Source organism: Fukomys damarensis, unplaced genomic scaffold, assembly GCF_012274545.1.
Source record: "Fukomys damarensis isolate Sample0158 unplaced genomic scaffold, DMR_v1.0_HiC HiC_scaffold_12, whole genome shotgun sequence".
NCBI lineage: Eukaryota > Metazoa > Chordata > Mammalia > Rodentia > Bathyergidae > Fukomys > Fukomys damarensis.
In genome coordinates this window covers 55034808-55057452 of record NW_022900924.1, presented here as the reverse complement: position 1 = coordinate 55057452, position 22645 = coordinate 55034808, and the positions used below count along the sequence as shown (strand labels likewise).

Here is a 22645-nt window from a genome sequence, read left to right as displayed (position 1 = left end):
AGCCTTCTGTCCAGGCAAAAGGGGAGGATGAGCCTCTCCAGAGGGAGGCAGGGGACTTCGGCCACACAGCTGGCGACCAGTGATGACCCAGGGATTCGTGAGAAAGACCTGGCTCAAGGTTCTGTGAGTAACCCTGGCCTCCACCCACCCATGCCGGAAACATGAAGGACACAGCGGGAGGGCAGGAGGCCAGGCGAGAGGAGAGACAGCAGCCCACAGCCCAATCCCGGTTCGCCTCAGGCTGAGCCCTGCTTGAGCTCCCACGTGCAGGGGGACAGGCCCTTCTAGGCCGTGGTTTTCCCATCTGTAAGCAGAGGCTCTGCTGGGTGCTCCCGGCGGGTATGAGCTGGGTTCAAGCTCTCGCCTGAGAGCAGACGCCTCCAACCCTGCTAAAGGGCAGGAGGCATGGGGGAAGGAGCACTGGGCTCTGCTGGGCACCGGCCTTTCCCAAACAGGCCCTAGATTCAACCCCTCCCTCTACAAACAACTCAGCAAGCGCCATGTTAGTGTATTTTAAACATCTATCTGGAGAAGTACCATGACAACAAGAATCAGCCCGAGCAGAGATAAGGGAAGCGCGACAATAATGCCTGACACCAGGTCTCTCTCCCCTGGAACCATCTGTCTGTTTACCGACGGGCAGCTCCAAACCTGGGCTTCCTGCAATCTCATGACACCAGAGAGAGACGACTCAGTAGGCAGGCCCAGCTAGCTATAAGCTTCTTTCTAGAGGACAGTGAATGACCCAGAACCTTGAAACAGCTCCAGAAATTTTCATACACAACACACAGGATTCAATAAAAACCATGAGAAAAAATAAATAGAAATATACTCATAAGAAATATATATACAATTATCAGAAATGAAATTTAAAACAATCACAATTAATAAAAGTTCATGAACGTAGACCACAAGATAATTTTAGCAGAACTGTAAACTGTAAATTAATTAAATGGAGCCAGGCATGGCGGCACACACCTGCAATCCCAGCACTCAGGAGGCTGATGCAGGAGGATTGTCATAAATTTGAGGCCAGCCTGGAGTACACAGCAAAACCCTGTCTCAACCCACACCCTCTAAAAAACCCTACTTAGGCCGGGCATGGTGGTACACGCCCATAATCCCAGCCCTCAGGAGGCTGAGGCAGGAGGATCGCTGTGAGTTTGAGACCAGCCTGGGCTACATAGTGAGTTCCAGGTCAGTCCCAACTACATAGTGAGACCCTGGCTCAAAAAACAAAAAAACAAACACACACAAAAAAAGACAGTGACTGAAAATTTTATAGAATCAAAGAATCACACAGAATTAATGAAGGAAATAATCATCAACCATCACCATAAATTAAAGAAAACTGAATTCCAAGGAAAAGCATACCTAGGCAAGTGACTGCCAAACCACCAAAAAAGAAAAAAGGAAACAAAAACCCAAAGAGAAACCTTCAAAGAAAAAAAATAAGACTGACGGCCAACTTCTTAACTGAACACATGGAAACCATGAGACAGTGGAATGCCATCTCAGAGATGTGCAAAGAAAGTAAAACCCTTGCAAGAATTCTAATCTAGTTTACATGCCTTCAGGACAGGATATTCAAAACAGAGCCAGATGTGGTGGGTCCCACCTGTAATCTTAGCACTTAGGAAGCTGAGGCAGGAGGACTGCCCCAAGTTCAAGGCCAGCCTGGACTACATAGTAAGACCATCTCAAAAAAACCAAAAACAACCAAAGGAAGAAAGAAAATCCACACACGTGGTGTGTGGTGATGCACACCTGAATCTCAGCACTCAGGAGGTTGAACAGGAGGATTGCTGTGAGTTCAAGGCCAGCCTGACCCATATAAAGAGACCTATGTCAAAAAAAAAAGGTAAGTGACGTCAGGATGTTCTGAGACCTAGAGCTGTATGGGAAATGATGAAAGTGCCACTACTTTTTATTAGACTTTGATAAGTTAAAGATGAATGCTAATGGGGGCCGGGGATTTAGCTCAGTGATTCCGGTTCTGCTGCCTGCCTGGCAAGCGCAAGGACCTGAGTTCAATCCCCAGTACCAAAAAAAAAAAAAAAAAAAAAAAAAAAAAGTATGCTATTATCTCTATGGAAACTACTAAAAGAAAAGGAAAAGAGTATATAATACACAAGAGGAAGGAAATGGGATGATTAAACCCAAAAGACCAGAACTGAGATAAGAAAGACAAGGCTCAGGCTGCCATGGGCAGGATGTGAACACAGTGCCAGCCAGACCAGTAAGGCAGCTACACCGGCAAGCCAGGAAATGCTGAAGTGGCCACCAACAGCTGAAGATGCCTCCTGGGGCCACAGGAGCCCAGTACTGGCTCTGCTGCCCACCTCAGAGTGAGGAGGCTGTGGAGGGAGGAGGTGCTGCAGCCCTGGACCCTGGCCCTTGGAGACACAGGTGGGATCTGCCTTCCTTGGCACATGTGGAAATCAAGGCCATCCATGAGTCCAGAGGCTGCGTGGGGTGAAGTAGGGAACAGGACAGAGGCCTCTCTCCCTGCCCAGCAGCCCCTTCCCCAGCCCTGGGATCTACCTGCCGGGTGGGAACAGGGCAGACCCACGGTCCATGCTTGGCCTCCCAAGGCCCCACCTCTCGAGTGGGCCACCCCCACTTCTGCACCCTGCACGGCAGCTGCCAAGGCTCCCCCAGAGCCCCCTGCATCCTCTCTCCCCAGCTTGGCGTCCCTTCTAGTGAGCCTGGAAACTGGGCCGGCCAGGGTCCTGGCTTATCTCACTCATCTCTGCAGCCCTCGGCCGAGGGGGTGCAGAGCAGACCTGGACAAGAGGGCAGAGCAGCATCCAATCCCATGGCCCTGCCTATGCCAGGCAACGCTGGGGTCAGATGACAGGAAGCTCTCAAGGGACTGCAGGCCAAGGTACACGAGACAGCAGGGCCTCCCCATCCCACAGATGCTGTGCAAGGACACAGCCCCCAGACCCCTTCCCAGGGCAGGGGACACATCGAGCAAAATGTCACATGCCAACGGACAACAGAGACACTCTACGACCCTCCTTGAAATGAACACCAAGACTCACTGCAGGGCTGAGAAGGGCAGGGTGAGGGCGGGGAGCAGGGTGTGCTGATACAGGAGTTTCCCTCCCTGCGCACAGCCTGCCCCAAGGCCCGGCAGCTGGAGTGGAGGAGGTGTTCTGATTGCCGGAGACGCTCTCAATTCAGAACTGCCTGAATCCCTCATGTACTCAAAACTAAGATGCATCCTGGAGTGATAGTGCATACTCAGAAGGCTGAGGCAGGAAGATCATTCTGGAGTTCGAGGTCAGCCTGGGCTGACCCTGCCTCAAAAATAAGTAAGCACCCAAATAGCTATACCCATGAGGCAGGTCATTCTATAACCACTGAAAATAAGTTTAAGGGATTGTTTTGAACAAGTAACAGAAAATTCACAGGGGAGAAATGTTTTAACTTTCTTTGACTTTCCATATTTTTCAGTTTCTAATACTAATCAGCATTCTGATTACTACACTGGAACAACCAGCCCAGCAGCCAAGAGGAAACGGGCAGAGGGGCGGCAGCGAGGCTGACCTCCAGGGCAGAGGACGCAGGCTCTGTAACCGGGCAGACCCTGCATCTGCACGCACTCCCAGCATCTCACTGGCCTAGGGCCAGGCTTTTGGGTTCTTCTGCTCTGGTGCCTATGGAGAGGAAGCAGTGTGTGAGTCTACAGGCTTCTAGGACACTGCTCTTGCGCCAGAGACCTTGGGCCACCACAGTCCCTCCACTGTCAAGTTGTGCTTTGCCGTCTCTCCACCGTGTCAGACACAGTGGCAACCCCAGTGCTGCCTGCCCATTACTGCCTCTGACCCAGGGCCTACAGGGTCCTCAAAACAAGTCCAAACTTCTTCACAGGGTCCCAGCCCCATCTGCTGCAGGGATAGCCCTGCCTGCTCCTCCTTCCCAGCCTTCAGGCTTCACCTGTGGCTCCCGAGGCAGCACCGGGCATGTAGGCCCCACCTGCCCCAGGGTGCTGCTTGCCTGTGCTGCGGCCCCGAGGGCCAGCTCTGGGGCACCAGCTCTAGTGCTCAACACAGGCCCGGACGGCTTCAGCTTCCGGCTGGGGAAAGGGACCGGTCCCCAGCCAGGGCCCTCCCAGGCTCTTCCTGACTTGCACCCCACACAGGCAGAGGGCGGAGCTGGGTTACAGCAGCCTGCTTCTGAGCGACATCCACGGTCCTCACGGCACAGCAAAGGACAGTCCCGCACACCTTCTCCTGAGCCTCCTTCCAAAGTGGGCAGTGCTTCCTCCTGCAGAAGGACCTGCCTGTACCCGAGTGGCGTAGTGACCGCAGCAGGGCCCTCCTTGGCCAGTTGCAGGGGCCTAGAGGCTCAGGGAACTTCACCATTTGGGGTGTTTTTCACACCCTCCCAGGCAGGGAAGGGGAGGAAAAAGCTAGGCAAGCAGAGTTCTGGACCAGCCTGTGAAACAAGGCTTCGACATGACCCCTTGGTCCGGCTTCATCCCTAACGAGTGGGGCACAAAGAAAGAACTGCCCATGCGGGCCTCTCAGCTGCACCCCCTCACTCAGGCTTCCTGATGTGGCCTTGGCATCAGCCTCTCTTCTGTGCTTAAGCGGTCTTTTTTGTTTGTTTTTTATGACAGTCTTACTATGTAGTAGTCTAGGTCCTGAACTCACTATGTAGCCCAGGCTGGCCTTGAACTCTCAGCAATCCTGCCCCTGCCTCTTGAGTGCTGAGACAACAGGCATGTGCCACCACGCCTGCCTTGCCCTGGACTCCTGTAGGGGAGCAGTCCACACGACCAGCTGCTGGGGATGAGGCCTCCTGGCCATTCAGTCCCCACACGGCTCTCTTCATGGAAACAGACCCAGGGGAGGCCCAGCCCCGCCACACAGGCTTCTGTCTCTAATGTTCGGAGCGGGAGGCACCAGAGCCTCTGGGAAGGGGACACACACAACTCTATCACACCATTAGCTTTAGGCTCTGCACATCTAGACCCACCGTGTGTCCCAAAGTCAACAAATAACAAGGCCTCCCCGGTCGGTGCAGTACCAGACCCTAGAGGGCCAGGAAAACCTGGGAGAAGGCAACCAGACTGGGCCTGGGCCCCATGTGGACAGTTCTTTCAAGGCTGCTTAACGTCCAAACCCCTCAACCCAGTGATCCTGCCCCACGTAGACGATTCCATTGAAACAGTAAGGAAACAGGGACAAAGCACTCCCCACACGGACAGCTCCAGCAGTATAATGAGTACAGTACCAGCAGGGAGGGGACCAGCTGGAGAGTGCAGTCACCACAGCTGAGTACCAGGGGGCACTTTTGTTTGGCAGTTAACAGTTCCCTTCGGGGTCTGGACAGCTCATGTAACTAAACTTCCAGAGAGCCAGCAGCTCCCCACTGGGAGACAGAGAACACACAGGGCGATGAAGTCCCCTCCCTGTCCCATCCCCGGGCCTCCCTGACAACCGCAGCGGTCACAGGCTGCCAGGAGAACGTGGCCCAGAAACTGGCCAAGCCTGGCGAATGCCTGCGCAGAGGGCTTTGGAAAGGGGGCAGGATCCCTGGCAGCACCCCGCGCTCCAGGTCCACCCTTCAGCACGGCAGCGGGCACTGAGGTCTGAAGGTGTGGAAACAGCCAGAGAGACTCGGGGATGTGCCGAGGCGATGGAAGAGTGGGAGTTGGAATCCAACCCCAAGGCTCCTGGGGGTCGGGGTCAGGGGCGCAGCCAGCGTTCTGGAGAGCCCCTCCACGGTCAGCCGTAGCATCATCTTGGAAACAATTCCTCCGCCCACAAATCCTCATCCTCTCAGCTCTTCCTGCTACTCCTTGCTTCATTAGCCCCAAAACCACAGTGGGTCAAGAGTGTCGGAGGCAGGAAGAACTCAAGAGAAACCACACAGCCACACTCTCACCTTAAAAACAGGCAGCCAGGGACCGGGGATTTAGCTCAGTGGTGCTGCCACCTGTCACACGCGCTGCCAGGAGAACGTGGCCCAGAAACTGGCCGAGCCTGGCGAATGCCTGCGCAGAGGGCTTTGGAAAGGGGGCAGGATCCCTGGCAGCACCCCGCGCTCCAGGTCCACCCTTCAGCACGGCAGCGGGCACTGAGGTCTGAAGGTGTGGAAACAGCCAGAGAGACTCGGGGATGTGCCGAGGCGATGGAAGAGTGGGAGTTGGAATCCAACCCCAAGGCTCCTGGGGGTCGGGGTCAGGGGCGCAGCCAGCGTTCTGGAGAGCCCCTCCACGGTCAGCCGTAGCATCATCTTGGAAACAATTCCTCCGCCCACAAATCCTCATCCTCTCAGCTCTTCCTGCTACTCCTTGCTTCATTAGCCCCAAAACCACAGTGGGTCAAGAGTGTCGGAGGCAGGAAGAACTCAAGAGAAACCACACAGCCACACTCTCACCTTAAAAACAGGCAGCCAGGGACCGGGGATTTAGCTCAGTGGTGCTGCCACCTGCCTCACAAGCTCAAGGGCCCAAGTTCAATCCCTGGTACCAAAGAAAAACAAATAAACCAGGCGGCAGAGCCAGCGGTGATCTCAGAGGAGAATTTAGGTTCTATGTCCAGCGCTGAAAACACACAAACAACAAAACCTACGGCCAGAGGAGTCAGGGTCCAGAAACGAGTCCCATCTGGGAGCCCCACCACAGATCCACAACACTGCCACAGAACTCACCAAGGTCAGAGGCAGCCGGTACTGCTCAGGCAATGGCCAGACCGCACCAGTCTGCCTGTGCTGCTCTCACAAGACACTGAAGAGCCCAACCCAGTCCTCTCAGTCTCCAGCTGAGCTCTGCACCCAGCCCACCCAAAACCCACAGCCAGTGGTGCTCACAGAATCCAAAACAGCTGACTCACCAAAGGCAGGCCTAACAAATGAGCTGCAGAGCTCGCAAACATAGTAAGAGAAAAGCCATAGAAAGCTGAACAGAATGTTTCTCAGACATGGCCACAGTAGGTAAAAAAGGCTACAAAGCCATACGACATATACAGATAGGTCTTAACCTGTATTCTGTTTTCTACAATTAGAAAAACTGAAATGTACTTTAAATACCGATTTAAACTTAAAAGGAGAAATACAGATATGTGGTGAATCCCAAGGGCTCAAAGCAAAGCGCTTGATACAGGAAGGGGTGTTGCAGCCCCGGCCCTCACCCCCACCCTATGGGCCACTCGGAGGGGAATGGCTCTCAGCCCAGCGGTCGGCCTGGCCCACAGACTGCCCAGGCTGCCAGGGAAGAGAAGCTCTCCTCAGCCAAGTGGGACAGAGGTCCCAGTGCTCCCCACGTGGGACCACCGAGGGTCTGGAGGACTCAGGCAGGGGTGGCCATGGCTGCATTACCTCACTGGTGACAAAGAAGGCTGGGTGAGCTCACTGCTCTCACCCTGGGGCGCCTCAGAGAGGAAGCAGGGAGGATCCCACTGCTGGGAGATTTTAGCCAAGTGACTTCAGCCAAAACTGTAGTTCCCACACCTTTAATGTGGACCACGCCCGGCCCCTGGGCAGATGGCAATTTCAGGCTTTAGGCCTGGTGTCCTGATGCGAAGGTCACAACACAAGATGTCCTAACTCTTTCCATGCAGAAAGTACCAGCCATGCCCCTCCTCCTGCACAGAAGGGACGTGCCAGGGGCTGAGTCACGGTGAGGGAGGTTACCACCCTCCTTACTCCAATCCTCTGGGATTCACTCTACGGCACTCTTAGGCCTGCTTCTAAGCAACAGGGTCAGGAGACAGTGCCGCAGGTCTCTGTGCTGCTGCTTCGCCGACAAAAGTGCCATGGCCACCCCGCTGGCCGAGACAGGACACCTGGGCCTGGAGCCGACTGAGGAACTCGGGACTGGAGGGTAGGGCTGCGTAGGGGCTCATCCTGGAGTGCGGCAACGTGTGCCAGGTCAGGCTGATCTGCCAAACGCCCAGGCACAGCAGCACCATCCCGGCACTCGGCCTGCAGAGCGGTGAAAGTCAGGCATCGGCAACTGAAGAGCTTGGGCCTGGCCAGGCTGGGCCTCAGCTAGGCAGCACAGGCTCCACACAAGTCAGGCACAGGTTCCCAGCCTGGAAGCAGGAAGACCACGGCCCGGCTTCCTCTGCAATACAAGCCACTGTCACTGCTCCTGCTGGTGCAGACCTCGTCCAGCGCCATGGGAGGCAGGGCCGGGCAGGGTGGCCTCCCCTCCCCTCCCACCTGCCGGCTCCAACCCAACAGCGGGCTGATAACAGACAGGGCACTGCCTAACCTACGAGCTGCTTGCAATCCTCAGCGTGCTCCCTCTGTAGTTCCTAATATTTCAGGGCCCGCCGCTGAACCAGGAATTGTCTCAAAATGTATTTCCCCATGACCCTAGGTAAAAAAACAAAAAAGTGCACGATGCATCAGCTATGCCAGTCGACAAATCTGACCACCAGCTCTGGGTCTGTGTGGTGTGTACAAGGCCACCACGCCTCTGCAAGGGACATCAAGTAATGTGGAGGGTGCCTGGGGTCCCCCAGAGGTTGCCGATCAGAGCCAGCGGCAGCACAGGATGGCAGGGCACAGGGAGGACCCAGGTCAGGGCACAGTGGGAGTGGGAGGGAGGGAGGGGCAGGGCCGGGCATGAGAGACGTTCATCACCCCCCAGGCCTCAGGCAAGGTCTGTGTGGCTTGAGGGGAGTGGGGCAGCACTGGCCATGCCTCCCAGAAAGGGCCACCACGCCCGCTCTGCAGCACTTGGGCCTTGTAGGAGGCCTGCGAGGTGGGCTGAGTCACGCCCATGCCACAGCTCTGCCTGGGAACCTCAGCAGTTCTCCTTCCTGCCCTACAGGTCTCCACCCTGAAACCTGCTTTTCCCTTCACGAGACAGGTACATGGCCCAATACTCACATCTACTGTTTGACTCCCTGCCACTAGCCAAGGACCCTTCTTTCCCAGAAAAGAGAAGGATCAGAAGAGACCACCAAGGCCAGGGGTGGTGGTACAGGCCTATAACCCCAGCCGCTTGGGAGGCTGGGGCAGGAAGATCACAAACTTGATGCTACCCTGGGCAATTTAACGAGACTCTGTCTCAAAATAAAATAACAAGGGCTAGGGATGTAGCTCTGTGGCAGAATGCTTGCTTAGCATGTAAGAGGACCTGGGTTCAATATCCAAATTTTTAAATTAAAATTAATAATAATAATAATAATAATAATAATAATAATAATAATAATGAGGCCACCCAGCGTAATTCAGGGTGATTACTAATTCAGTCCACTGACTGGTTTGGCATTGTCCTAATCCTGGTAGCCTGGGTACAGCATAAAGGACAGAAAGAGGCTTGTCTCGTCCCTTGCTTGCTTTGCTATCTTCTGCCCATCATGAACTGTTTCTCCTCTGCGATGCCCCTCTGCTGTGCCACCCTACCTACCTCTATAGTCTGTGAGCCAAAAAATCCTTTCCTTCCTTAACGTTCAGCATCAGGTGTTTTGTCTCAGCAACAAGAAAAGTAACAAGACAGTACCTTTTTTTGAAGTGTGATCAAAAAGCAGTGAATGCTGCTGCTGAGTGCCATCCAAGGAAAAGGCAGGCTTGTATGAGCGCGACACTGTCCTCACCCACCTTGTTCACTGATGTGGCACCGTGTGACTTCTGGCTCTTCCCCAAAGTCAAACGACCACAAAAAGGAAATGTTCTGAATCACTTCAGGACATTAAAGCAGCCACAATAGCACAGCTAGGTATCAGGAAAGGGGACTTCCAGAACTGCTGCAGAAAGTGGCAAGAAGGGTGGAAAAGTGTGTTCAAAGTGGCCAAGGGGAGGATTCTAAGGAGGGGTCAAGGCATTGTGCCTTCTCTTAGTGGTAATATACTTTTAAAGTTTAAACATTCCCTGTATATTTCAATCACGCTTAGTAGCTCTTCCTTGCCCACATTTTTTTGGCAGTGCTGGGGATCAAACCCAGGACCTTGCACATACTTGCTAGGCAAGCGCTCCACCACCCAGCCACGGACCCCAGGCTTCACAGGCATTTGTGAAGCAAAGCAGTGGGCAGCTCTGAAGCAGTACAGCCCAAAGACTGAGGGTGGGCGCACCTCCTGCCCAGGCCCATGAAGGAAGCGTGGCCAGACCCTCACATGTGCTGTGCTAGGCAACTTGCAGCAACTCAACCACAGGCCAGGATTTAGCAAATAGGATCAATGTCCTACAGGAATTACCTGGGGAACAGAGGCGAAGACAGCTAAGAGGCAGCCTGGGAGCTGAGCGCTATCAAGACAGCGGGGGGTGGGGGTGGGGGCTCTGCAAAGGGCAGCATGGGCAGACAGGCAGACAAATACTGCTCAGGAAGCGTGAGTGACCGGAGAGGGGGACACAGTCCATCACCCCCACGGGGGAGAGAGGGCTGACTGCAGGTGACGTGCTTCACAAGAGGAAAGGTGCTGGAGGAGGAACAGCCAGGCAGCCAAGGAGAGGATGCAGGGCCGGATGAGAGAGGGCAGACAGTCACTGAGCGCGCGCGCACGCAGGCCCAACCTGTGCTTCTCGCCTTCTTCCTCCTCTTCTCGGAGTTGCTTGATCTTCGGCTCCCCATCTTCTTTGTCCTGCAAGAAAAGAAGAAAACCACTGGCTCAGTTGCTGCTCCCAATTCCAGCCCATGCTGTGCAGAGCCGACAAGGACGGGACACTCAGGAGCCACACGCTCCGGCCTCGCGCGGCGTGATGCTCCCAGATGTGCAGCCCGCGCCCCCTCGGGTCCCAGCACAGGGCAGTCCTCCGACACTTAGCAGGCAGGCCCAGAGGGCTTCCCGTGACGGGAAGTGGAGCTGGCCAGTGCCACAGGGCCCAGGCTAGCAGCCAGCCACGTTCAGGAGCCTGGACAGAGCCACCTGCTGGGAGGGGGAGAGGGGGAGGAAGGACTTATCACCAGCACCCAGGTCTGACAGAGCTCAGGCCTCCTGACCTCCCCCCAGGCCACAGGCCTCTCCAGAATATCTATGGGCAGAGTGGGTAGGGCATTGCGACAGTCTCTATAGCTCAGGCTGGCCTGAATTCATGGTGATCCTCCTGACCCACCTGAGTGCTGGGATTCAGGTGCGCCCTACCACGCCCAGCCAGAAATCCCTATTTAGGTCCCTCTAGGAACCTCGTCTCCAACTAGAATGGGGGTTGTGACATACTCTGAGAGAGAGGCAGAGGGAATTCTTTTGAAGTTTCTATGGGAAAGTTTTCTTCCAAATCTAGCTCTTGTGACCAACCCCCCCACACACACTTTTTGCTTTTGACGGTTCTCAACTTGGGATCTTGTATGTTGCCCAGACTCATCTTTAACTCGTGGACTCAAGTGATCCTCCTGCCTCAGCCTTCTGCCTGTGCCCTATCTCTCCTCACCCCTTTTCAGCCTAGAGAGGTGGTGCTCATGCCAACCTTGGCACAGTGCGCTTGTTTTCAGGTGTCCCGTGACCCACAACAGGACACTCCCCGCTTCCACCCGCAGTAGGAAGCATCCTAGGCACTCTTGCCTCCCATCTTGCTGCTGCGGATCCCTGCCCCGCACACCCCAGCTGTGAGGCTGAACCCGGTCATGCAGAGGGCAGGGAGAGCAGCAGGGAGCACACCCCTAAGCAGGAAGAGGTCAGCACACCAAGTCCCCGCAGGCATGCACCCCACCCTGCCAGCAGGCAGGCAGCGCCAAAGCCTGCACACCCCAAGTCCCCCCACCCCGGCCAGCCACATGGACCTCAGTCAGGGGAGGGGGACACCACCCTCGGTGAGCGGCAAGAACTCTTCCCGAGAGGCTTCTCTGCAGGCTCCAGAACTGCAAAGGGGGCTCTGCCAGTATGGGTTCCTTCCTACCCTGGGCAGGGTCAAACTCAGCCAGGCTGGCACCCCCACCGCCCACTGGCTGCAGAAATCCAAGTTATTCACCAAGGATGAGAAAATACTCAAATACTTAAAGGACATTTTTAAATAGCCAGCCGGCTGGCAGGCGGGGGTACAGCCCTGGCTCTGTGGATGGGAGAGACTAAGGAGGACACCGGGCCCCTGGGCCAGCCACAGTGGCAGGGGCAGGGTCCCCAACAGCCCTGTTAGGTAGTGACTCCAAGGCAGGGCAGAGAGCACCCGTCGAAGGACAGAACTGGGGGCCCCAGAATCATTCAATCCAGGTCCTTATCAGTTCAATGCACAGGCAAACCCAGGATATGGCTGCCAAAGGAAAGAGGAACGCACCCGCCAGGGCCACAGGACCTGTCTACCTGCGCTAGCTGCACGTCAGCCAGTTCCAGGCCCAGCCTTCTTGCTTATCAAGAGCAGCACCATCTCTATAAAGGGCTCTGACCTCAGCCACCTTCCAGTGCTCCCACATGGGTCAGATCTGACCCCATTCAGCCCAAGCTGGACAGCGGGCAGCACCCCGGGTGCCCAGAGTCTCAGGATCCAAGACACCTGCCCTTCCTGGGACTCTTTAACCCGGGGCCTGGCCCATCTACCCACCCCCAGCCAGCCTGCATTTCCCCCTTGCTCCACCCCTTCCTCCCTAAGCCTCCCACCTCTCCACCCACAGACAGCAATGCCCACTGCTCTAAGCCCTAGCTGGCACCCACCCCAGAATGACAGCAACTCCTAGCCCCTCAAGGCCGCCAGACGAAGGCCCCCTGCTCTGGGCAGCTGACAGCCACTGCCATGCACATCCAGGTCTTAAGTCCCCACCCAGGTCCTGTTCTGTGCAGGGTCTCCTGGAGCACCTCGGGGCAGCTCAGAGCTGGGACTGGACCACCCTGACTCCCCACCTACCAACTCATCTCTCCTAGGGCTGGAGATTTAGCTCAATGGTTCCACCGCCTGCCTTGCAAGTGCGAGGTCTCGAGTTTGATCCCTGGTACTGGGAAAGAAAAAAAAACCCAACTCTTCTCTCCACCAGCTCCTGCCTTCACCTCCCTCAGAGACTGCGGGAAGGAAGAGCCTCTGTGGCAGGACTGCAGGAGTCTCATCAACAGATCTGTCCCAACACGGCCTGACTAAGCTGCTTTCTAATGTCTGAAATCCTTTTAGCGGGGAACACACTCTTATAAATAAAATCAGAAGTCTGTGATTCCAGTACTCTGGGAGGCTGAGGCAGGAGGACCAAAAGTTCAAGCCCAACCTGTGCAACTTAGTGAAACCCTGCACCAAAACAAACAAATATATAAATAAAGATCTGGAGCTGCATGTACGCTGAGGCAGGAGGACTGTTGTGAGTTCGAGACCAGCCTGGGCTAATAATGAGTTCCAGGTCAGTCTCAACTATATAGTGAGACTCTGTCTCTAAAAAACAAAACAAAAATAAATAAATAAAATAAAGATCTGGAATGCAACTCCGTGTAAAAGTGCTGGCTTCAATCCCTAGAACTGCAAAAAAAAAAAAAAAAAGGTAGAACCAGGTGTGGTAGCATACAACCACAATCCCAGCTCTAGGGAGGCTGAGGGAAGGGGAGGCTTAGTGGCAGTGGCACGCCTAGTATATGCTAGACTCCAATCCTCAGGGCCCCAAAATAAATGGAATCAGACAGTGGAAGCCAGGCATGGTAGTGCACGCCTGTAATCCCAGCACTCAGGAGGCTGAGGCAGGAGGATCGCTGGGAGTTCGAGACCAGCCTGTGCTACATAGTGAGTTCCAGGTCCATCTCAACTACCTAGTGAGACCCTGTCTCAAAAAAAAACAAAAAAACAAAAAAAAAAACCAAAAAGAATCAGACAGTGGAGCAGGACTTACAGCAGATGGACAGAGCTCCAGCTGTGTGGCGGAGACATGGAATTACCATGGGTCTCACAGCACTGGAAGGGTAATAAGGAGTCTGCACACCTGTAATCCCAGCGCTCGGCGGCTGAGGCAGCAGGGTTGCAAGTGTGAGCCCAGTCTGAGCAATTTAGCAAGCGCCTGTCTCAGGCCTCAGGCGTAAGGGCATGGTGTGTGAGCCAGTAAAGTTGCTGACAGGTGAAACAGGCATTCCTTGAAAGGCAATGCCTTGTTAGCGTCACCGACTCAAGAGGAAACAGTCTATACAGTTCTAGAAAACTCAGGCCAACGGAATTTCATTGCATTCTCAAATATTTAAGGAAGAGGGCTGGGGGTTTAGCTCAGTGGTGCCTCTGCCTGCTTTGCAAGCACAAGGTCCCGAGTTCAATCCCTGGTACCAAAAAAAGAAAAGAAAAGAAATAGTATACCTAAATTTTGCCAGGGATTTGGCTCAATGGTTCTGCCACCTGCCTTGCAAGCGCAAGGACCCAAGTTCGATCCCTGATACCAAGAAAAAGAAAAAATATTTAAGGAAGAGTTGCTTTAAGTCCTGCTCCACTGTCTGATTCTATTTATTTGGGGGCCCTGAAGATTGGAGTCTAGCGTATGCTAGGCGTGCCACTACCACTAAGCCACCCCTTCCCTCAGCCTCCCTAAAGCTGGGACTGTGTTTGTATGCTACCACACCTGGTTCTACCTTTTTTTTTTGCCGTTCTAGGGATTGAAGCCAGCACTTTTACACGGAGTTGCATTCCAGATCTTTATTTTATTTATTTATTTATTTTTGTTTTGTTTTTTAGAGACAGGGTCTCACTATGTCGTTGAGACTGACCTGGAACTCATTATTAGCCCAGGCTGGTCTCAACTCACAACAGTCCTCCTGCCTCAGCCTCCATGCAGCTCCAGATCTTTATTTATTTGTTTGTTTTGGTGCAGGGTTTCGCTAAGTTGCACGGGCTGGGCTTAACTCCAGTTCCAAAGGAGGCGCCACTAACTGACCTCCAGCTGCAGGCACAGGAAAGATGGACAGCACCAAGCCTCACTGCTGCCCAGAGGCAGCGCCACCACTACCAGCTTCAGTCACCAGCAGCCAGACATGAAGGAGGTTGGGTGGGGAGAGAAAGCGCTGCCCCTACTACCAGGTCAAGGAAGGGTGTCTCTTCCCTGGCAGCCCCTACAGCCCTGGTGTGCTGGCTCTGCTTCAGGGCAGGGTCACGGAAAGCAAGTACCCTGCCCTCAAGGACTCCAGTGCACCCAAAGGAGCAAAGACAAGGTTGCTCTGTGCCCTGTGTGCTCTGCATCCCTAGGACATGCTGAGGGAAGAAGCAACCCTCCAGCCCCATCCCTGGTGTCCAGCAGGGGGACCACGGGGCTACCGAAGACAGCATTGCCCAGTGAAGGGAAACTGCAGCGACCCCAGGCCAGCCAGGAGGCCAGGATGACCAGGCAAGGAGAGGGCCTTGTGTGTACCTTTCCGCAGGGTGCTCAGGGCTACTGTCCAGGGGGCAGGGGGAACGAGGAACAAGCCCCTCCCTTGGCCTGAGGCTTGCCCCAGCAGCAGGTTTTAGGAGCTACTGCCTGGGGCTCTCCTTGTTGAAGGGAGTAGGAGGTGGGGACGGTCAGCAGACAGATGTTCCTCCCAGCCTTAGCTCATTCCTGAGCCAGCCAGGACACCACAGAGCTCCAGTGCAGAACATGTCCCATCACCCAGACAGACGTGACTGGCTGGACCCAGCGGCCTGATGACATTTCCATGGGAATCAGCCCTTTGCACAACAGTCACAAGAAAACAAGGAAGCAGTGTTCAATGGTGCCTGTCTGTAATCCAGGTGCTCGGGAGGATGAGACAGGAGGATCAAGGTTCTAAGCTAGCCTGAGCAACTTAGCAGAACCAAAAATAAAATAAAAAGTGTTAGGTAAAAAGAGCCAAAAACTAGGACCAGAGCAGGACCATAACAAGCCTGTACTACGGGGAGGATCTACTGGTACATCTCTGAACAAACGAGAGAAAGCAATATGGCCTAGACAGGGAGTGCATCTTCTAGGATTGGGGTGTGGCTTATAGAAACTGGGGTGGGATTGAGTGAGTAATGGCTAGGGATTAGGGAAGCTTGTGTCATCACTAGTTGCTAGGAGGTAGTAAATTTCAGGTCATTCTTTTGGCGGGAAGAAGACTGTACTTTGGTAGAAGCCATATTTTAGGCGAGAAGCAGGGAATTATGGGAAGAAGGCTATTTTATGTAGCAGCCATCTTAAGGTGAGGGAAGTCTAACAAATAGGCCAAGGGATATAGCTCAGTGGTGGAGTGCCCTGGGTGCACTCCCAGTATAGAGAGAGGAAGAGGTAGAACTTTGAGCCTCTTCAGTTCTAACCTGAGCCCAGGCTGAGCGAAAGTCAGAGAGCCAGAGGGATGGGCATGTAGCACCTGTGGAGGGTACAGGGTATAGGGAAGGCATCAGGTTCCACAACCTCTCTTTCCTGCTGGGGTGCAGGGATTTCCTATGGGGGCAGTGGCGCTGGGAGCTGGGTCCCAAGGGCACCTGGGTGGTGGGGCAGCCACAGGAAGCTGACTCACCCTTAGTGACGGGAAGATAAGCCCTGGGCTGACCACCACCCACCCGGCCCAGGACCGACACAGCAGTTCCCTCTTCCGAGGCCAAGCTGGGGCTCAGGGCTCTCTGGCGTGGGCTGCCTGCTTGGACAGCTGCTTATTAGCATGACTGTCTACCCCCCAGCACCAGCTCCCCAGGGCAGGGCAGGCCCGGCTCTGACTACAAGCAGGGCACAGCAGGGGCACAGCACGTGATAAGAAGTCCAGCTCTCGTTTCCTCTCAGCTGTGGCCTTGAGCAGGCTACACCACCCGTCCCACCACAGTGTCTTCATCAGTAAAGACAAAGATGGTCACAGCAACATCACAGCCCGATTACAAGGGGAAGCAATGAGGGAGGAGGGGGGAAGCCACCTCCTGGATGGGCCAGCGGGGCAGGGAGAACTGGGCTGAAGCAGAAGAACAGGGTACAGGGAAGGCGGCAGGGCCACAGCACAAGTCGCCAGGCTCAGCAGCCCCAGGAGAAGACAGGGCAGTGTCACCAAGCACTGGAGATGGTGGGCGGGGCATGTGCAAGGGAGCTGCGTCTTCAGACCCCTCCTCACCAAGGGCTCTGCCAGCGGCCGGCTCAGACCATGGGGCAGAGAGGCCAGGCACCACCAGGCCCAGCCACTCCCTGGGGGCTGTGAACAGAGAACAACAAAGTGGCCAGCAGGGAAAACGGAGATAAGGACTGCAGATAAGAGGGGAACTAGGTCAGGCTGTGGGGAGACAGGGAGGAGCCAGCACCACCGAGACTCTGTGGTGACTCACAGGGAGAACCAAGTCTCTCTGACAAGAGGTGGCAGGGCTGAGGGAGAGAGGGGTGCAGTGGTGCTAAGGCAGACTGGGGTGGGGGCCTGCGCCTGTCCAGGGCTCCCCAAGGGAGCTTACTATTCACACCCTGTGGCCAAGGCCTCAGACCACTGATGTCCTGCTGTGTGGCAGGAGGGCGGGGAGCTGGTCCCAGACCAGGGCTGCTCCTGTTGTTGCCACGAGTCCCCTGGGAGACCAGCCTCGCTCTGGGTGAGGAGCTGCCTTTGTCAGTCCACAAATATTGACGGGCTGGACTTGTGCTCGGGAGGGCTCGGGGTGGGGGACAGCAGACAAAGCAGTAAGAATCAGAGCTCTTCAGATTCCCGAGAGGGGCAGCATGGTGGAAAGGGACCCTGTGGACAGCGACTTGAGGGTGCCTCAGGGTGGGGATCCAAGTCTCGCCTCTTTTCCCCCCAAGGTACTGGGGTTAGGAATTAAAACCAGGGTGCCAGCTGGGCTACATCCCTTCCCCCTTGTTTTCAATTTTCAGACAAGGTCTCACCAAGTTGCCCAGGCTGGGCTATGGGACGCAGCACTGCTGGGCCTTCACCTCCACCAGCCCGGAGGGGAAGCACACCCCAGGAAGGGCCTGAGCAGGCAAGGCAACCATCTGCCTCCCCCTCCACACAGCAGGCCTGCCCAGAACCTCTCCTACTCAGCCCTGCTGTGCGAGCAAGTCCCAGCCAGGGCCTGTGAGGACCACATTCACCTGGGCTGGGGCCAGGCAGACTCAGGAACCTCAAGGCTTGGTCTGCTGCCCTGCGGATGTCAGGCTGGCACTGTTTCCCAGGGGACTCCCAAGCCCCGTTGGCTCCAGTCCTCCTGGGCGATGTGCCATGGTCCTTACTCCCTACACCCACCCTATTCAGGAAACTCCAAGAAAGCAGGCCGCTGAGCTCCGGGAGCCACAGGAGACGGAAAAGTTCCTGGGCCCCTGAGTGGGATCCACGCTGATAGAGAAGGCCTGTCCCTGTTAAACCAAGCAGCTGGGAAACTTACCCACCAACGTTTCAGTAAACAGGGGTGCCATATCCTTTTCTGGTAGTGCTTTTGGGGGCCACTTTTAATCTTTAAAAACAAGGCCCCAACGGAACCGACCTAAGTATCCATCTATGGGTGAGGACTCAAGAAAATGAAGTGTGTGCACACACCTATTCGTGCTCACACACGTGCATGCTCACACCCACTCATGCACACACACATGTATACTATTTCCCTTTGGAGGGGGGCTGTCCCTTCAAACAAGACAGACAGACCTGGAGGACGTGATGCAAAGTGAGAGAAGCCAGGCACAGAAAGACACTCACTGTGTGACCGCACTCACATGTGGAATCTAAAGAACCAAACTCAGAAGCAGACCGGAGAAAGGCAGTTATGAAAGGCAGGCTCCAGGGAAAGGGAAGATGTGGATCAAAGGGTAGAAAGCACCAGGCACACACGCAGGAGTGAGTTTACAGATCTACTCCACAGCATGGTGACCATACACTGCAGTGAATAATGTGCTGTACATTTCAGCACTGTTAAAAAAGTAGATTTTACAAATTCGTATTTCAAAGCAACGGTAAGCCAGTGAACTCACTGATATGGGATTCACTTGACAGACCAGGTGTTAAATTTTTCTATCATGGATATATATATCAAAACACCATGCTGTACCCTATTATTACAGTTATTATTATCAACTGCCAATAAAATATTTTAATAAGGCTTAGTCAGGTGTGTTGGTGCACAGCTACAATCCTAGCTGCACAGGAGCCTAAACCAGGAGGACTGCAAGTTCAAGGCTAACCTGGGCAACTTACTGAGATCCTATCTCCAAATAAGAAATAAAAGGCCTGGTGTGTAACTCAGTGGTAGTGCACCCTTGGGTTCAATATCGAGGGCTGGAGGAAAAGCTCAAAGCGAGAATGAGTCCTGGGGTTGGGGTGGCTCAAAGGCAGAGTGAGGCCCAGGGTTCTAACGCAGCACAGGAAGGATAAAGGAAAAAAGGGAATGCACCCTAGGGGCAGGGACCAGAGACCCTGGGCTGGAGAACAGGTTCCACAGGCATGAGGCTTCTGCACAGAATCCTCAATTTCTAAACCATCTATAAAACTCCAGGGGGCAGTGGGTTGGCTTCAGCACCCCCTAGGTCTTCTGACGATATCCACCCCAGACACGATTCCACCCGGATGTGCCCTGTCAGACTGTCTCTCCCAGGCTGGGGGCTCCGAGAGGCCTGCCCACCATGGTGCCACAGCGCCCGCTCCCCACAGCTGGCCTGAAACTGAGTGAATGAAGTGGGGAGTCAGGAGACTCACCCCCGTATCACCAGCTAGGGGCCCTCCATTCCGCCACCCAAGCCTCCTGCCCATGCATGAGATGTCACCTTGCGGCACGGACAAAGCACTGAGACTCAGGTCTATGCGCCCCACACCCCGCTCTTCCCTTCAGGTGGAGCTCAAGACAGTGGGGACAGAGACCACCAGAAGCCCAATCCCCTGCTCCCCTGCTGTCACGTGGTCCTGTCCACCACCACGCCTGTTCTTCTAACCGTTGGTGATCTATTTCCTCCCTTCCAAGAACTCTGCCTCTGTCCTGCAAAATTAACCCGGCTGCTTCTTGGGAGTGCAGTAGGGACAAGACTGAACTAGGTTCCAAGAACCTGGAAGATACTCCATTAGAGGTGGAACACTGGGGAGGACTGGACCCCAAAGTTACTCATTTCTGTTCTACTGTATCTTCTATAATAACAGCTGTTATTTTTATTAAACGTTGAAAACATGCCAAGCAACTGGTTATTCATTTAGTTGGGTGATGTTGATATTATTGAATAAAATCAAAATTATTCAATCAATCACTGTAAAACTCAAGTAAGGTCAACATTCCTCTCAGTCCTCACCGAAGAGAGACAGAGGCCCACCAGTGCAGCTAAGGAAGCAATCGGGACCCACGGCAGGATGGCTGCTCCCCTCTGGACCCCCACTCCTTGCCCCAGCTGGTCTCTGGTCCCCACCTGGTGCCTCCACGCCACACCAGGGCTGACAGCTCTTCCCAGTGTCATTTCAAAAGGAGGAGCCAACCATTAAGAGGCCCGGGGCAACGACTCCAACCACGAAAGGCAGCATGGGCCGCAGAGGAATGATGTGTGCAGAGGTGTGGAGAGCTGCTTCCCAGGCCCAGAGGACTGGAACTCACAGCCATGTCCACACCACCAGGCCCAGGTGGGATGGCCAGCTGCTCAAGCCAAGGGCCAGAGGACCAATGAAGACAGGGGCCTGCTGGTAGCACAGGAACACACAGGAACTCAAGGCCAGTGCGTCTGCACACCAGAACCATGACTGCGACCACCGCAATGCCACGCGTACAGCAGCCCAAGACTTCGCAGCTCAAACGACACAACACTGCTGTTAATTGTTATCACAATGATTTAATAATAAACACAAGAAAGCAGAGAAACCCATCCTGTGGCTTGCCATGCTGTCTTGGCCACACTCAAACCCTAAACAGAGTCTCCTGACCACCCGGCCAGATGAGAGGACAGGAAGCCAAGGCTGGTGCTCAGGCCAACAGCTAGTGACCTTTCTCAGCTCAGCAACAGATCAGTGCTGCTGGAGAAAAAGCCAAGGGCAGCCTGAGGCTGCACATTCCAGAGTCCCTGCACCCTGGCACTACACATACAGGTGGACCCGGCAGCCATGTCACAGGCCAGGTCACCTGTGTCAGGACAAACAGCCCCAGCACTGGAGGCTAAAAACTTCAGCGAAGAAAGTGACTAATGGTAGCTGGGGATGGAGGTGCACACCTGCAATCCCCGCACTCAGAGGGTGAAGCAGGACATTGAGAATTCAAAGCCAGCCTGGGCTACAAAGTGAGACAGAAGGGAAAGAGGGAGGGTGGGAGTGGAGGGAGGGAGGAAGAAAAGAACAGAAATAAATTAACCAACGTGGGGCTGAGGACGTAGCTCAGTGGAGCACTGCATCTTTCAACCCTGTCCCCAGGTCCACCATCTCCCTCTTCAGGCGGGCGGGAAAGCCTCCTCTGCCGAAAAGCAGAACTCTCAGCCACCAGCAGTTCCTCCCCCCAGGCTCAGATGGTGCAGGAGCGAGCAGACCACGAGGCCTGGAGCAGGGCCAGTGAGGCTGGGACCCCTTCTGCTGCCTCAGAGAGGGCAGCCAGAGCAACTGGGCATGGAGCAGAGGGATAGGGCAGCCCTGGGGACTGGGGCAGCCATCCCGGGTCTTTGTCCTGAGGACACAGGGCTGGCACCTGGCCTGCAGGGCGCACAGGCTCCCCTTTCTCCATGAGCTCCTCCTGCTGGTGGCCAGGATGAGGCGGGCAGCGTCATCCATCCACATTCACCATCTGGGAATCAGGGGCAAGTGGCAGGCCAGGGATGAACACCTTGCAAAGGACCCTGCTGATGATGCCCTCTGCATGACACACACCCTGTGCCTGTGTACACCCGTCCCAGGGGCCCCAGACAGTTCCCTGATGGCTGCCAACAGCCATTTCTCATGTCTGGCAAGCAAAGTACCAACTTCCACAGAACCCATGACCGTTCACAGGGGCAGGAGCACCCTTGAAGAGAGGTGGGCCAAGGGATACCCAGGAGGGCCATAAGTGACTAAAGGAGCTGTATTTCTCAGATACACCACATCCCAGCTCATAGCAGGGCTTCTGGTGGCTGTGTCGCCCCAGCCTTCTTCAAAACCTGGGTCCAGCTGAAATGCCCAGGTCCCTTCCATGTGGACAGTGGTCAAAGCACCCACGCCCATACCTGAGCACCAGAGGCTAACACCTGACTGTCTGCCTTCACCATCCCTCAAGTTCCTGTCACAGACTTTCAGAGAAGCCCCCAAACTTGCACAGCCCAGTCAGCCCCCAAATCCACGTGCCTATACAGTGGCTTCTGTGCCTTGTCATCTGGCACACAGAAAGGTGACCAGCCTGCTGCTGGAGGGGTGGAGCATGGGGTTCCAGGAGAAGCAGACAGGGAAGGGACGGACCACCACTGCAGGTGCCTGGGGCAGCCAGACCCAGAGCAGAAGATGGAGCCTGTGCCACCGGGAGGGACATGGGAGCATCCAAGCCACAGGGGCCGCAAGGGACACCCAGGTCCTGGGGAGGTGCAGGGGTGACAGGCTGGGCCTGTGTCCAGGCACAGGGCATGGGGACACCTAAGAGCACTGGTGCAACGGGAGGGCACTGAGTAGCCAGCGAGGGCCGGATGCAGTCAGATGCAGCAGCAGTCTGGGAGGCCGCAACAGTGGGAGTGGGGTGTTATTTATAAGCAGCACTCGGCAAGGGCCAGAGAGGAAAAGGCAAAGGCCAACGGTTGAGGCCACAGAAAGAACAGCCCGGATGTGGGTCAGGCTGCCTTCGAAACCCAAGGACAGCAGAGGGCAGCCCCTTCCAGCTGCACAGCACCAGGCACTCCGCTTACTCTTCTCACCCCCAGACAGCCACAGGGCCAGGCGGTATCACCCATGCAGACAGCCACGCCTGGTACAGCCAGGGCCCCTCTGCGGCTCACAGC

At 55.1% G+C, this 22645-nt stretch overlaps 1 protein-coding gene across 3 annotated transcripts in view; it reads right to left on the bottom strand.

The window, feature by feature from the left end:
* The window catches only part of Ccdc12 (coiled-coil domain containing 12), a 45879-nt gene that overhangs the window by 5369 nt on the left and 17865 nt on the right, over positions 1-22645 (bottom strand). For all 3 annotated transcript variants that reach the window (XM_010624348.3, XM_010624349.3, XM_010624346.3), the window contains exon 2: positions 10483-10550. In XM_010624348.3, the coding sequence (XP_010622650.1) occupies positions 10483-10550 (68 nt within the window). The remainder of the gene's footprint in view (positions 1-10482; positions 10551-22645) is intronic.